The 16,409-nt window shown below is 46.0% G+C and overlaps 1 protein-coding gene across 1 annotated transcript in view; it reads left to right on the top strand.

Annotated features, from left to right (window-relative positions):
* LOC135914943 (retinol dehydrogenase 12-like) overlaps nt 1-15,959 on the top strand; it is a 35,108-nt gene extending 19,149 nt beyond the window's left edge. Inside the window, exons 5-7 of the mRNA XM_065447877.1 lie at nt 3,673-3,867; nt 14,253-14,359; nt 15,751-15,959. Of these exons, the coding sequence (XP_065303949.1) occupies nt 3,673-3,867; nt 14,253-14,359; nt 15,751-15,951 (503 nt within the window). The 3' untranslated portion in view covers nt 15,952-15,959. The remainder of the gene's footprint in view (nt 1-3,672; nt 3,868-14,252; nt 14,360-15,750) is intronic.
* The last annotated feature ends 450 nt before the right edge of the window (nt 15,960-16,409 follow it).

The following is a 16,409-nucleotide window of genomic DNA, read 5'->3' as shown; positions in this document are numbered from 1 at the left end:
AGACAGGGAGATACGATATCTCCAATGCTATTCACAGCATGTTTACAGGAGGTATTCAGAGGCCTGAGTGGGAAGAATTGGGCATAAAAGTTGATGGAGAATACCTTAGCAATTTGCGATTCGCTGATGATATTGCCTTGCTTAGTAACTCAGGAGACCAATTGCAATGCATGCTCACTGACCTGGAGAGGCAAAGCAGAAGGGTGGGTCTGAAATTAGTCTGCAGAAAACTAAAATATTGTTTAACAGTCTCGGAAGAGAACAGCAGTTTACGATAGGTAGTGAAGCACTGGAAGTGGTAAGGGAATACATCTACTTAGGGCAGGTAGTGACCACGGATCCGGATCATGAGACTGAAATAGCCAGAAGAATAAGAATGGGTTGGGGTGCGTTTGGCAGGCATTCTCAAATCATGAACAGCAGGTTGCCACTATCCCTCAAAAGGAAAGTGTATAACAGCTGTGTGTTACCAGTACTCACATATGCGGCAGAAACCCGGAGGCTTACGAAAAGGGTTCCGCTGAATTTGAGGACGACGCAACGAGCTATGGAAAGAAGAATGATGGGTGTAACGTTAAGGGTTAAGAAATGAGCAGATTGGGTAAGGGAACAAACGCGGGTAAACGACATCTTAGTTGAAATCAAGAAAAAGAAATGGGCATGGGCCGGACATGTAATGAGGAGGGAAGATAACCGATGGTCACTAAGGGTTACGAACTGGATTTCAAGGGAAGGGAAGCGTAGCAGGGGGCGGCAGAAAGTTAGGTGGGCGGATGACATTAAGACGTTTGCAGGGACAACATGGCCACAATTAGTACATGACCGGGGTAGTTGGAGAAGTATAGGAGAGGCCTTTGCCCTGCAGTGGGCGTAACTGGGCTGATGATGATGATGAACCTCTGACTTATGACGCAAGTAGCCAAGGAATATTCGTCTATGCAGGACGCTACTATTCGATTATTCAAGCACTCTTACCTAGTCGGGGGAATTATGATGAATTCCAACCCACAAGAACACAAAACGAATGAGTAATGGGACACATTAGTTGACGTGACGCATAGCGTATTTATGTTCAAATCTCCAGCTAAGCATAACTGCACAGCTGAACTCCATTCGCGTAGTATTTCATCGAGCTCTGCCAAAAATCGCCGCACACTGTGACATGGTGAACGATTTGACGCAAGAATGATTAAATTGGCACTTGATATATATATTTTTATGGCCCTACATTCCACATAAATGAATGTAATATATACTCCAGTTATAATATTTAATTTTTGTTTGTTCTAATACAAACAAAAATCACTATGCCACCTCCTGCCCTCGGGGTCGAGTCACGAAATGTGAACGATAACCAGACAGCGTAAATATGTCGGCACATGCGTGTGGTGTGTTTACTTCAATGAGAACAAGGTGTCAACGCAATTGCTAGCCGCTTCCGCTATCTCTATAAATTAATTCCAATACTTTCGGAGGCTTCTTATTTTTACAATAATGAGAGTAAAATTATGTCGTGACCTCAGGCCAATTTCAATTTTCAATTTCTAAAATTAGGATGCGCACAGAAAATAGAGGCCATGCTGTTAACACATCCTTAGCAATATTAGCTGGCCCGATTACTCGCATAAAAGGCGCATTTTAGTCCTTCTTTACAAAAATCCTGCCGCCTCTCACCCACGCGAACTTCTATCAACTCTCCTTAGACAGTTTTTGCGCGCCAAAGCAAAGAAAGACTTGCGTTTGTCAAGTTATCATTGAAAAACAGCTTTGGTAGACAACCGTTCATGCATAGTCGCCACAGTTTTCCTCGTGATTCAAACTAAGATTTTTTTTCGCTGTTACAGAAGTGAACCTTATCAGGACTGTAGGGATCCATTTACGTTTATTGGGCACGCGATGCACTGCCTCTGCATAAGTGCTTGAAAAGCTAGGTAGCGCTAGCTTGTTGGCTACCTCTGATAACACATGCCTTAAGTTTAAATCTTGCTCCCGTAGTAGGCCTTTAATTTCAAAGTTAGACTTCCTATTGTACTGTTCGTTTTCATTTTGTACATCCTGCAGAAGCTCAAGCTGTACCACTTGGGCCGTGGCTACTTCCTTCAAGTGAAGAATGTCTTCTCCCTGGGCGTTTCGCGCTCTTTGCTAGCGTTTATTTTTTCAGCTACTGAATCATACTGCTTCGACACAAATGAAACCGAATTCTCTAGTGCCTTAGCACTTCTGGGAAGCTTAGTAAACTCAGCCTTCAGAAGAAGTAGAGAATCCACTTTTGTACGCAGAGTTTCATGCAATAATAATAATAATAATAATAATAATAATAATAATAATAATAATAATAATAATAATAATAATAATAATAATAATAATAATAATAATAATAATAATAATAATAATAATAATAATAATAATAATAATAATAATCAAAACAGAAAACTTACCTCATACGCGTGTTTTCTCACTCTTCTAGCCTTTCCTTACTCGGGTAGGAAACCTTGCAAACGTTCGTCTTGTTGTAGCTTTAGTCTTCCTTGTCCTACAAGAAGGCCTAGCCGAAGCTATTGAAGACGCCAACCTATACTTTAATCACGTAACAAAAAAAGCGTTCCACAGTTGTATAACATGACTGCTTCGTAAAGATCAGCCCTCATCAAAATATTCCTGTTGACGTGTCATATCTCTGAAGTTGTAATAAAGCACGAAAAAAAAAAGGATGCAATTGGGCTATCCCCGCGTAAGCCGCTTCGAAATTACTAACTACGCTTTGGTTGGCGCACCTCGAAAGCAAGTAGTTGCGTTAGATATTGCTCTATAGGTGATGCTCTTAATATAATAACTTAATGACTTAATATAAAATAAATGAAAAGAAGTTTTAAGAAACGCACAACGCGACACAGCTGCAACGCACATTCCACCCATAAGCATAGTGCTTGAGCGAGGGATGTGACCTGTGAGCGAGAAATTTGATGGCAACGGGGATTCGCAGGGCTTCCAACTTATAGAATTGTGAACAACGTCGGAGCTCGAACAGCTGTAACAGGACGCCAGCTGATGGTGTCCGTCGTACGGAATTTAAATCTGAAACTGGGTCAGCGGACGAGAGTTCTTGGTTTGAAGCTTCGTATGGAATCACGCTAGTATGGATTACAATGCGGTAGCCTGAGAGTTTAACAGAACTAGAATTTGGGCGGAGTTTATAGACCTCCATCGTGCAATCACGGTGCCACAGGAGACAGCGGGTGGCGGAGAGGAAGTGGCACACAACAATATGCACACACAACAGAACATAACAACCAGTGAGATTTCATTGAGATGGCATGACTCTTTTCACCTAGCTTCGCCAGCCATACATACGGAAACTAGCTATGTGCAATAAGAGATGACGCGCAAAAAAAATTAAGAAAGAAACAATCAGGCAATCCGCTTAGCAGGCGAAAAACAGCTTAACGAGCTGACGGCGGTACAGACGCAGATCACATTTCAGCCTGAATGCATAGGTACAAACCAAGCTACGTTTAGCCACTGGGGCGGGTGCAACAACCAGAAATGGCGTCAATTGTTCCATCGAGGCTTTAGCGAGCGTGCGAGAACAAGTGTCAGCTATCACGTGCGACGCCTTGTGGGCGGCTTGCCCGTGTGTGCGCGCGCGAAGTTGACGCCCCGTGACGCGCGCAGATCTGCTCAAGAAAAGCGCCCCGAGCCGCGTGGTGAACCTGACGTCGGGCCTGCACCACCTGGGGCACACGCAGCGGCTCGAGGAACGTGCCAGGGGCACGCACCCCTGGGTGACGCCCACGCTCGCCTACAGCGACTCCAAGATGGCCATGGTCTGCTTCACGAGAACCCTGGCGCACAAGCTCAAGATACACGGTACGAGAGCCGCATGAATGCGTGGCGGGCGAAAATGTGGCATCCAGCAAGATGAGTCCTGAAACACTTGCTGGATGCGCTTGGCGGTGCGGTCGCAGGGCGGGTATAATTGTACGCTTGGTTGTGCCATTGTATCCTATGGCAGAGATAGGACCGGTGAGCAACTGATGGTCGGCAGGCCGATTCAAGGCCGCGTCGTCGCTGTGGACGCTGTATGAGCGATATGTGCTGATTCGAGCATAGGGGGGGGGGGGGCGTGTTGCGCTGTTCAAGAAAATTGTTCTCAGGTACAATGAGTGGAAAGAAAATTTGGCTGGGCGCAACGTATTAGTGGACCGCAAATAATTGCACAAGGAAGAATCAAGAGTTAGTGCAATATTAAGTTAGTGTTAGTGCTGATATAAAGAGTTTCGGGAATGATGCCAAAATTATCCTATTAGGTGAGATGAATGCCCACATCCAGGATTTGGACGGCTATACCGACAACAACGGGAAGTCAAAGCTAGATCATTGTGAGCGACATAACCACGTTTTCGTGAATACAGGGCCTAAGTGTGACCGGCAGACCACGTGGGAAGTGGGAAATCGGAAATCGACAATTGATTCTTGTCTGATGACAGAAGGAATTCATGATAAGCTGAGAAAAACGGTCATTGATGATGACGGGTACAGCAGCATAGGGAGGGACCATAAACGCATCACATTGAAAATGGGATATGTAGTTGGGAAAGAGAGCAAGGAGTGCAAAATGGCCAGTCCAAATTTGAACGCTGAACAAATAACAAATATAGTTACTAGAGTCGAGGAAGAACTTGGCAAATGGCCAAGTAAAGAGTTGGAATATATTGAGTTTCCAAGTGTAATAACGGCGAAATACGGAAAGAAAAACAACAGGTTATTTGGAAACGATAAAAGAAACCGAAAAGCTGGTGGAACAAGGAGATACGAGAAGTGATCACCGAACGACAGAAAGCATCCCGAGAGTACAGACAGGCAAATAAAGCGCAGTTGCCGCAGGATGAAGCAGCCAGTAAATGTGAAATATACCGGAAGAAAAGGTCTATGGTTCAAATACTGGTGCAAGCAAACATAAAAGGTGAAAGGGAGCGTTGGTTAACAGAAACACGTGGGAAAAGGCAGGCCGCACCTAGAATACTTTGGAACCACATAAAATTATTAGGCAGGAAGGCAACAACCATACAACAACAAATCCTAGACGAAGATGGAAACAAACTGGAAGGGGAAGTGGCATAAAATTACATCCGAAAATTAATAGCCGAATCTTTCCAAGGCAATGACGAGGTTATAGTTGAGGAAAAAGAAGAGCATGAAAGAGAACCAGATGGAAAAGGAGCTAGCTGGTGATGAAGAAATTACGGCCACTGACCAAGTCAAGGTGAAAAAACACACAGAGACGTTTCGGGACCCGTACGGGTTCCTTGATCACACTAAAAGCGGGCAAAAGCCGCAAGTCGTTTTTATGGCAAAATGTGACGTAGGGAACGGGTGTAGTTAGCAGGAAGATTCCCATCAGTCCTGTTGATATTGTTGTCAGTAGTTTGAATAAATAAAGATTCTAACAAGAGTCGCGTCATCGAATTCTTTTCCTTAGCTATTATGACAGCGTTTTCCCAATCGATGCGGTGACTGCGATAATCGGCGTGTTCAGCAAGGGCGTTCGATACTTTTTTCTTGTTGGAGACGTCCCTTTGGTGCTCTTTTAATCTTCTCGTGAACATGCCCGTTTCACCGATGTAGCTGCAACTGCAGTCTGCGCATGGTATCTTGTATATGACACCGGGATAATTCTTGCTTTCAAGCTGATCCTTTACGTTAACAAGCTGATTTCTCAGCTTGTTGGATGGCATGTGGGCTATTCTGAGATCGTATCTTGAGAATACGCGGCTAAGAGCTTCGCTGACGCCAGGAACATATGGGACGCCAGCGCGTTTCATGAGCGACTTGCCTTGAGACGGCTTTGGATGGAGGACCTGGGCTTCCATTTTGTCAATAAACTTCTTGGGGTACCCGTTCCTGGATAATTCGTGACGAATTTTCTTCAGTTCGTTCTGCATTTCATGGTCACTTGAGCAGATGCGTGTGGCCCGCGTCACGAGAGATGAGACAATGGATTGCTTATGGCAAGCCGGGTGGCATGAATTGAAGTTTAAGTGAACCTCGTCAGGGCTAGACGAGGTTCTCGTTAGGCTGATTGATGAACTTAATTCAAAAAGTAAGGAAGCTCTGTTGAAAGCAGCAGACGGAAGTCTAAAAGATAGACGAATACCAGACAGTCGGCGACAAAGTAGAATGAATTTAATTTATAAATGTAAAGGGGGGGGGGGAGAAAGATATAGTTCACTCGTGTAGACCGTTGGCCATTACATCGGTAATATACAGGCTAGCAATGCAGGCAATCAAATTAAACCTGCAAGCATGGGCAGGGAATAACAGCATTTTGGGAGAACTTCAGAATGTCTTCAGTATAGGTAGGCGTTCGAAAGATAACTTATTTACGAATACGAGGGTTACTGCATCCCATTGCGGACTTGCAAGTAAACTGCATGGTTTAGCACTAGTGCGTTGCGATACGTTTGCAAAACACGTCGTGCTTTGAGCTATCGTTGTAGTAGAAGTCAACATTCTTTAATTCAATTATTTTTTTTATTCGGAAGGGTTTGCGGCAAGGCATAATGAATCATTCTTTTATAGTGGAGCTCTTATACTGCAGCTAGATATAGAAGAGCTCGAAGAGATCATACGTGTGTTTTCATGGTGTGCTGGGAGAAGTGCATACTTCAAGGCGTTTATATTAAAGAATGTGGTACATTTCAAGTGTGATGCAGAGCACAAAGATGACGTGTGTGCGTTTATTAGGGGCTTAATGGAAATTACTAACACCTCTTTTTTGCATGTTTAGAAGTGATTTATAAAACTGTTGTAAAGTTTTCTTGCCGCAAGGAGAGAACCAAAAGCTGTAGCAATTCTTTGTATGCGTACAGCTTGCTTCTTTACGTGTGTAGCGTGAAGCAGGACAGATCAACCACACGAACAACATAGTACTAAGATGAGTTTTCGACAGCTGAACCAAAAAATATTCACAGACGATCATGATTTATCTCCCTAATGGAAAATTTGAGAGCAGCTGTATACGTGTTTTCATTTCGCGATATATTGGCTACTCTTCCCTCCTCTTCCGCTTTCCTACTCGCGCTCCCTGCGTTATCACTGTCTTTCATCGGCACTCTGTGTTCGCTCCTTAACCCTTTTGCTGCGCTCTTTCGCTCGGTTACGAGGACGCCGAGGGACGACGCCGACGCTTGCATCTGAAACGGGCACCTCAGAGCTGCGCTCTAAAATACGAAGTCGTCGCTATAGTAACAAGTGAATTTATGTTCGCGCTTGCGCCTACATAAACAGGCCGTTTCACGTAGCTTCTGCCGAGAATTAAAAAAAAAAATTGGTTAGCCGCAGCCTAATGAAACTAATGGCATACGGTTTGCCGTCGTGTGGCGCACCTTAGAGGGTTTTTTACATTCCTCTTAATCAATTCACTAAGATGACTTATGCGACATTCTTAGGGCCAAACAATGAGACCCTCCTTACCTCAGTAAGGAAGCCTTCATTGCGGTGAGGCCACCTTATGTCACTCTGAATGCTTCCTTACTGAGGGGCCCTCGGTGAAGGCTTCCTTGGTGCTTCCTCAGCATAAGGTAGCTCCAAAGCTACCTTCATGCGTCCTTACGCCGCTCCTGGCCCTGAACGAGCGTTTCACCTCATTGCTTAGCCACGTGATGTTTGCTTGCGCATGCGCACTGCCGCCCGCCTGCGGAGAAGCGCGAGCACGGTACGTTTTGCCAGGCATGTTCGTTTCAGTCGCCCGTTCGGCATGAGTAGCGTTCGTAGGCGTTGCTAGAGCGTTGCTACACTGTAAACGAAAATAAACCCAGCTGAGAGTTTTTAAGAGGTGATGTGCCCTAAAACCTCCCCTCCTCAAATATTTACTCCGATGTATGGGAGCAAAACAGCGCCATTCCCTCGTTTCACTCCGCTGGCTAGCTGCCGGAGTATTAGGGCGACATGACGCGATTTTACTCCGCTTAAAAATTTTGTTCTCCCGTGAAACTCCGACAGGGAGTTTTGAAAAACTCCCCTCCGCCGATACAGGTTAGTCACGTGGCGCTTCCCATGAGGCTGTGCGCCTCGCCAGCGACCGGGCGCGTTCGGCGGAGCGGGCAGTGCTCATGGCTGACGGTTTGTTTACGTCTGTGAAGTGTCGTTCCGTGACAGCGTTTCGTCAATTTGTTTCCCGTATCTCCTTCCAGAAAGTGTTATAGGCATGCCTGAAGCTCACTATATCTCAGCTTCAAGTACATTAGCTGTGATCACTTTGCTGACAACGATGATTGCAAGAACCACGTTTTCAAGTGCGGAAAAAGGCTTAGGTATACCTCGAAGCTGCTCACTGGTTCGTGATGTCGGCTCACGTTCTGGCTGTGTTTCCGTGCTGCGTCACCCTGTCTTGTGTTCTTCAGTACGTGAAATGCCACTTCTATGTCCTTTTGAGTACATGCTGACAACGTCCGGTGTAATGTTTGTAAGGACCGCGTAGCAATTAATGGCAACAGCAGCCACTGTTCGAGCGACGACATCCGTGCTAGTCGCGCATGAATGGCGTAACCCAAGTTCGTTGCGGTGCTGTGTTGCCAGTGAGAAAGACCGGAGTGCAAGCAACTGTTTTTATTTCTCTGTGAACGGATATCCTCGCCCGAAGAAAAACGGTAGGACATAAGTATATACGTGTGCTTAAAATAAAGCTTCTTATTGAGCGATGTGAATCGAATTGTTATCGCGCATATAGGTTTTGGTCACGTCGTTGCTTCCGATATTGCATTAACATTACGCTCTATCCGAGACACTGATTTAGACGCATGCCTGCTGGCTACGAGTTTACTGGTTCACTCGACAGATCAGCGATGTAGCTCCTTTTCGCAACCGAGACAGATTGCTTGTACTCAGAGCAAGTAGTGCGGTGTATAAAATGTATGTCTGCGCATTTTTCAGTGTTACGTCGGCTGCTGCGGGTCATGCTCACATGTAATAATTTCTTGCTACGCTACCACTACATCGAAGAAATGTAATTTTGCTATGCAGCACATGCACTTACATTTTTCTTGCTTACTGTAACTAACGCACTACTTTTTGGCCGCGAACTCCAGCAGTGTGCGAAGTCGCTTCAGCACTCACAGAATGGCATAGTTTTGAAAAATAACGCCATTAACTTTTTTCTCTCACTATTTTGAATTAACAGTTTTGTGTTGATTAAGGTATTCTGTTAGTTTCAAAGAGGCAGATCTCGTATGAACGAGCATGTGAGTCGTAATTCTGAAAACAGCACAGCTGCTCCCTTGGCGGTTTCGAGGCACACAGTATCGTGGCTATATATACTGGCACCGTTGCATCTTGAGTATCGCGTGTACGTGGGATGTCTTTCAAATTTCTGCATTGGGCGTTTTTGGAATGTTTATGTATGTCATGATATATGTGCTTTCATTGACTTGTTTCATCGAATTTGACGCGGTCTCGTGTGCACATTTCGAAATTTGACCAGCAGCCTCTGCATGTAAACATGTTCGCGCAAACTGACGCGATGCCTCTTTTTATACTCCCGTTGCAACTCGAAAAAACTCCGTCAATTGCAAAGCAAAAAATAAAAAAAGACAGAAAAAAACCTCCCATAATTCCACGCAAAAATTCCGCTCGTACGGAGTAAAAATTCTACTCCGATCATACGGAGCATAATAAACTCCGAACCGGGGGGTCGCTAGAGGACAAGCAGTATACTCCCACCTCGGAGTTATTTCCGTTTACAGTGTAGGTGTTGCACGACGCCGCCGGTGCACAGCGTTGCTAGAGCCTATCAAGTTTTGCGCTATAATGTGGTACTTTTTTACGTTTATTTAACAAAAGTAGAAGAAAGCGTGCACACGTCTCTACATCAGCACTTCAATTTAAAAATTATGCGACGATACAACATCTTTTTATTGAATAATGTTGTTTGCGTATATAAAGCTCTTAAGAGATCATCTCGAACCCAGGCATGCGGCAACCGTTCCTTACGTAAGGACGGGGAGAAGGAAGCTTTCAGATTACGCTTGCTTCCTCCATCGATCCTTTGTTGTAAGGAGGCCTCACGTTAGGTTAGGAAGCGGTCGAAGGAAAGGAACATTTCATTGTTTGGGCCTTAATGTTCACCTTAGGGCCAAATGCGTTTCGTTGTGTTGTAGAGGGGGTTTAGAAATGACCGATCCAATTTTTTTGTGCCAACGTACAGTCGTGGACAGAATATTATGGACCATGAAATCTAAGAAAAAGCTGAATATCTCCGCAACCTCACAACGCAATCTGGTATTTGCATTTTGGACCCCGACTAGAATATGCTAACAATGTTGTCGTGGGCAGTTTTACTGGTTACTGCTACAGGCTGCTCGGGAATTGAACGTTTTCGGAGATCCCGTGGTCCATTTTATTCTGTCCTCGACTGTACATGCTGCGCGGCGGTATCTTTAGGCGTTTAAAGAAAGCCCGCAAAATATGAAATAAAAAAACGTGACTGCACTCTTGCGCTATCGTATTGCAGCGTTCTCAACCGTGCGTCGAGCCTATCGCTTATCAGGGACGCTGGCGCTTCCTTTCCGCTTGCTACCGCCAAAGATGCTGACGCACTGTGACGCCGATGCCTGGAATCGCGGCCGCTCACTTCGCCCGGTTGTTTCCTACGAACCGCGATGGAAAGCGCTGCAATGCGATAGCGCATGAGCGCAGTCATGTGGTTTTATTTCATATATCGTGGGCTTCTTTAAACGCTGAAAAACTCTCTACGTAGATGTGCAGTACGTTGCCACAAAAATTTGGATCGCTCGTTTCTGAACCCCCTCTACAACACAACGAAACGCACTTGGTCCTAAACTGAATATAAAAAAAATGCCCAATTCATTTTAGTTAATTAACTTATTAGGCGGAATGTAAAACATTCTCTAACCAGCGCCACATGATGGCAAACTATATGCCATTAGCTTCATTCAGCTGCGGCTTACCACTTCTTTTTTTTTTTAAATCCTTCGCACAAGTTGCGTGAAACACCCTGTATAATAGGGCACGCGCAAGAAGGAAAAGGTATATACATAGTGTCCGCGCCTCGTATCGGCCACGTAAAGGGAGATGATAGGCGATTACATTGCATGCAACCACCTATCTTCTGGAGAATACGTGTCTATCGTAGCTCGAAAATAAATCAGTTGTTAGCATAGCGACGTCTTTGTCTGTATCCCTTACTCCTTTGTTCCTTTTTTTTGTTTTTTGTTTTTTCAGTTCAGCTGTTCAAAACACGTCGTATAACTATGAACAAATTAGCTCGATTAAAACCTATTCAAACATAACACATTTTATTTGCATACCATGAGACATCTTCCGCACAGCCATCCACACAACAACCGTCGGAGGCACGCAGTCCTGACCAATTACGCACACACGCCAGAGGCACGCACGCACCGACCTAGATAATGATTAGCCATGCCTTCCGAGATTGCGCGCGGTGGCAGATTTGGCTCCGGCCGTCCCATTAGGTGTGAAGAAGTAAAGGCAAGGCGCAGAAGACCAGGGCTCAGGAAGAACACAAACGACAGGACAGACCAGGACTTCCTGAGTCCTGGTCTTCTGTGCCTTGCCTTTACTACTTCAAACATGAACCAACTAGCCCAAGCAAGAGTTTTACTTGACCATTAGGTGTGCTCACCAAAAAAAAGAAAAAAAGAGAAAAAAAGGAATGCGGCGCATGCACTCGGTTGCCCCGAGGTGCCGCTGTTGGCCGAGGACTCTGTCGTATGCTGACGCTAAAGGCAACAGACTTGAGTGCCCGACTGCTGACCTGCTGTACTTAGCTTAGCGCATGTGCAAGTGCGATATTGGGGGCGAACTCCACCACTGGAAAAGCTGGCGCCACCGTCGGCAAACATGGCATGAGGGATCACGTGGACACAGCGGCCGCGTCGGCTGCTTGGGAAGCGCTGAAGCGAGCTGAAAACGAAAGTTTAAAGTCCCATCTGTGCCGCGGTTCTGATTAAGTGGTGAGACTTTGCCACCCTGGATGTCTGCTTGACAACATTTGAAGGTACTATAATAGGTAGTGGCTGCCTTTGGAGGCGTGCAGCATGGTAGGCTATACTGCTCGGTGCTGCAGTGCCGGACACATCAGAGCCCGGTGTAGGCTCTTATTCACAGGTAGCCACATGGCAAGGAGCTGCGTGAAGCTTGGCTGGCGAAACTTAGAACCGGTAGACAGCCATCGGCTACAACTCGGGTATGCAGCAAGCACAGACGCGAGGAAGATTTCTGCTACGGTGCCGGTACTGCGCGATCTTCGGTGTGTAGCAGAAAATGCGCACTGAGACGCTCGCCCGCGCCCGCTGCCCGGCTAATGCCATGACGGTTTGGTCTATGAACTTGTTGATGCTAGATACTGGCAAGTTCACTGGAACGGAAAAAGCGTGGTAAGACTCACACTAAAAAAGGCATGGGATATGGTCATGTTTCTGTTATGAATTAATGCACTGGATTACAAAAAATGAGCAGAGGGAAATCGCGCGCTGAGAAGACCGATAAACATACAGTGCAGTGCGACGCAACTTCAGAAATAATATTGAAACGTCCAACCAAGAATTTAGCAGAAAAAGAAAAGATTGAATCGTTGCGACGGCACATCACAGTCGCCGTAGGCGTCGAAGTTTCTATAACGAAATCATTTTTGAACACTTCTGATAGCGTCCACGCAACAATGGTTACTAGTGTACTGTCAAATGCTCATATTCTGCGGCGTAAAGCTCGCGGCACGGTGCGAAAACGCGCACGCAGCGAAAGCGAAACATTGTGCGCGGACACGCATGCAGACGCGCAGTCAGTCACTTCGAACCCGTGCGATCACTGCATTGAGGCTTCATTCTGTTATGCTCCATTTGGTTATACAGACAGCCCACCATGAGAACATATTTCACATAGTTTGCTCTCAGCGTTTGCCTACCTTTCACGCAAGAAGCCAGTTCGGGAGACTACATCGCGGCGACCGCGCGCAGTGGCGTTCACTGTACGTATTCAGTAAAGAGACATCGTCTGTAAACGATTCTGTGCTTTCAGTTTACCCAAGATTATTATTTTGACAGTAAAAAACTTTCCTCGTTTTGAGACTGCTTACAGAAATGTACAGGAGGGCTGCCGCGTGGTGTTTTTACTGAGCGCCGTAAGCGAAACCTGTGAGGAGCGCGTCGCGTGATCCCTCATACTACGAAAGGGAGGCGCTTCCGATAGATGGCGACTCCGTAAGTCCTCGCCCCCAGTAGACTCATGTCTTCTCACTCTCTTTATTTCATTCGCTCATTCTCCTCCCCACGTGTAGGTTAGCAAATTCGACTCAGTCTGGTTAAACTACCTGCCTTTCCTTCGTCTCTTCTCTCTGTCTTTCTCTCTCTCTCTACTAACAGATAATGCAAGGGTTTTATAGAGACTCACGAATGTAAGTAGCAATACAGCGATGAATCTAGGCTTTAAGTTTAGCACTGAGAAATCTGGAATTATGATCTTTAATGATAAGACGAGTGATAATGTGGTATCAATAAAACAAGGAGTCATCCCATAGTCAATCTATATATATACCTGTGTGTATACATAAATGACGGAAACAACTACTCTAGCATCCACCAAGACAATCTAAAAACGAAAGGGGAGCGGAATACAGTGATAACAAAACATACAGCCCTTTGTGGCTACAATAAATATGGGGTGGTGCGAGACATCTGGAAAGGGAATAATGGTGCCAGCGCTAACGTATGGAAATGCCATTTTGTGCTTAGAATCTGACATCTTGTCGGAGTCGGAAGTTAACCAAAGATTGGTAGATTGCAGAAGAGTACGCATTTGGGCTGGTTGGTTCATAATTACGAGCAGTAAACAGCGCTAAACAACAGGGCAAGGAGAGGGACACAGACTACAGCGCTGTAGTCTGTGTCCCTCTCTTTGTACTGTTGTTTAGCGCTGTTTACTGCTCGTAATCGGTAGATTGGTTGACTTTGGGCGCCTACGGTAAAACCGCAAATGTGGCAGCGCAGCGATGCATGGAATGGAGCTTGTTTTTTTTTTTTTTTTGGAAGTCAGAGAAGCTGAATAATTAGAGCATCCCTCCTGCTGGGGTGCCCTAACCAGTATGCCACGCACGAAAAGAGTTAACGAAGAGCTGCAAGTTGCGAAAACTTTTGTAGAACGTAAACTTATTTGCAAGGAGCTCGGTGCATTTTCAGAAGTGATGTTTCTGTCATGGTCCTGTATCTTCTTTGCAGGCGTGACGGTGAACGTGGTACATCCGGGCATTGTGAAGACCACCATCGCTAACAAGGACTCGTTGATGTCGCTCTTTCTTCGCTTCCTCTACGAGACCATTGGAAAAGTGAGTGTCGAATTCTATATTTACCAGGCGTGACTGTTCACATAAACATGCGTTTTTTCTGGAAACGTTGCACGCATGCAAGTCTGGAAAAGTATAAGGCACCTATACTGTCATCGGATGCTATAAAGCGCACCTAAAAGAAGAATATATCGAGTCGAGAGAAGTGAAGGATTTACTTGCGGTATTGGACGTTTCCGGGCAATGGTGCGGAAAAAACGCCAGGTTTCAAGGGTGTAAACTGACTTCATTCTTCAACTGGGATGAACAGACTTGGGAACCGGTGTGAGTGTTATAGACACTTCCTCACGCTAGTAATGGTGTTGTTGTTGAGGTCTGTTGTTTTCAATAACCCTCGAGCTTGCACAAGTTCAGCGGTGTCATATTCTTGATATTATACCGTCACCTTGAAGTGAATGCAGCTTTGCTACAGGAGTTTAGTCAACGAGTCCTTCTGGTACATGTCGTTCGTCACGTTCCTGCTTTGTTTTCCGCGTTACCGTTTACGGAAACCGTCGTTGAATCGTCGACATCGGCGCCACCATGAGGTTCTGTATAAAGCCGAATTGCAATAACATGCGTGCAAAGGAAAGTGTGCGAGGGTGACCCGAGAAGAAGGATGGTGTCTTGATACATGCCATCTAACGGCGCGGCCAATGTGCAAAGGCATAGGGGGGGTGGCAGGGAGAGCACGCGGTAACGAGAGTGAAAAAGAGATCGAGATTGTGAAGAGGATCAGGCGCTAATTTATCCAGCTATTTTGGGCGCACCTCTTAGTGCCTATGCCTATGGTAAGCGATCAAGATGGCGCTAGGGGGTACGGTACCTTGGAATAAGGGTCGGGTAATCCTGCGTCTCCTCCTCTATAGCCCGGCCGTGCCTGCGCATGACGTGCGCTATCTTGGAGGTAATCTGCGTCGGGTTCAAATACTAGGTCAAAAGCCGAACAGCGATTGGTGCTTAAGACAGCAACGCTTGGAACAGAGTCGTGGTTCGTCCTGGGTCTGTCGCCTTCCATCCATTTTCTAGCAAAATATGTTTTCAAGCTAAAAATAATCATAAAACATAGCAGTCTCAGGTAACTAGCGGCTAACCAAATGAATCGACGGAGCTACTCCAGTTCAGCATTATCTTTATCTTTCTCATTTAGATTGGTCTGAGAAGACGTAGAAAGCGTGTATTCGTACGGAGAGTCGAAAACGCTCGCCCCGTTTCTTTTCGCGATATTGTAATTATGAATACGCAGCAACTGCCGGTTTTCGCCAAGGACTTGGTCAAAAATTTCGCTATTGCGATACATAAGTTCTTCACAGACAAGTTACTTAGACCTTAGAACTCTCTTAAAGACTTCATATTTTGAGAGACATTGCGTTTGTGGAATTCGTATTATGCAGACGCCCCGGGAGGGAGCCCAGACCGTCTTGTACGCGGCTGTGGATGACCGGTTCTTGGAAAGCACTGGCAAGTACCTAGTCGACTGCAAGGACGACTGGGTCAACTGGAGGGCCCTGGACAAGCGCGAGTCCTGGCGGGCTTTCGAGACGTCCGTCCGGCTCGTCGGCATGGAACTCGACCAAGTTCAGAAGCTATTCTGATACGCCAAAGTCCGTACACGTATGTTTCTTTCTCAGACTAAAGGCGAAGAACAGACACCTTCCATTTCTGCTCAATCTGTCGCAGTCAGCGCGGGCACGACAGCGAGACACGCCGCTGCCCGCGCAGCTCGTCGCAAACGTGTGTCTCGCACAACGTGCAACGCCATGTGCGTCCTCTCTCCGACGACGAGCTGCTCACGCAGGTCGTCGAAAACTAGCGCAAAACGATGCGTTTATAGTCATATTTTCGCACATGCGCTCCTGTGTTTCCCCTAGCTCACGCTCTTGTGTGCGAAGAACTCGCCAATGTCGGCTTTCAGTCAGTTTGCACCGTGGCCAGTTCCCGGCCAACCGAGCGTCTTTCGCTCGTGCATACCCGAAATCAGTGGTTCCCTCGAACTTCTCGCAACATGGAAGAGCGGCGAACACTTGATGATTGCACCGTTGGCCGATACTGT

This window comes from Dermacentor albipictus, unplaced genomic scaffold, assembly GCF_038994185.2.
Source record: "Dermacentor albipictus isolate Rhodes 1998 colony unplaced genomic scaffold, USDA_Dalb.pri_finalv2 scaffold_11, whole genome shotgun sequence".
Lineage (NCBI taxonomy): Eukaryota > Metazoa > Arthropoda > Arachnida > Ixodida > Ixodidae > Dermacentor > Dermacentor albipictus.
This window is presented reverse-complemented; position numbering and strand designations above follow the sequence as displayed.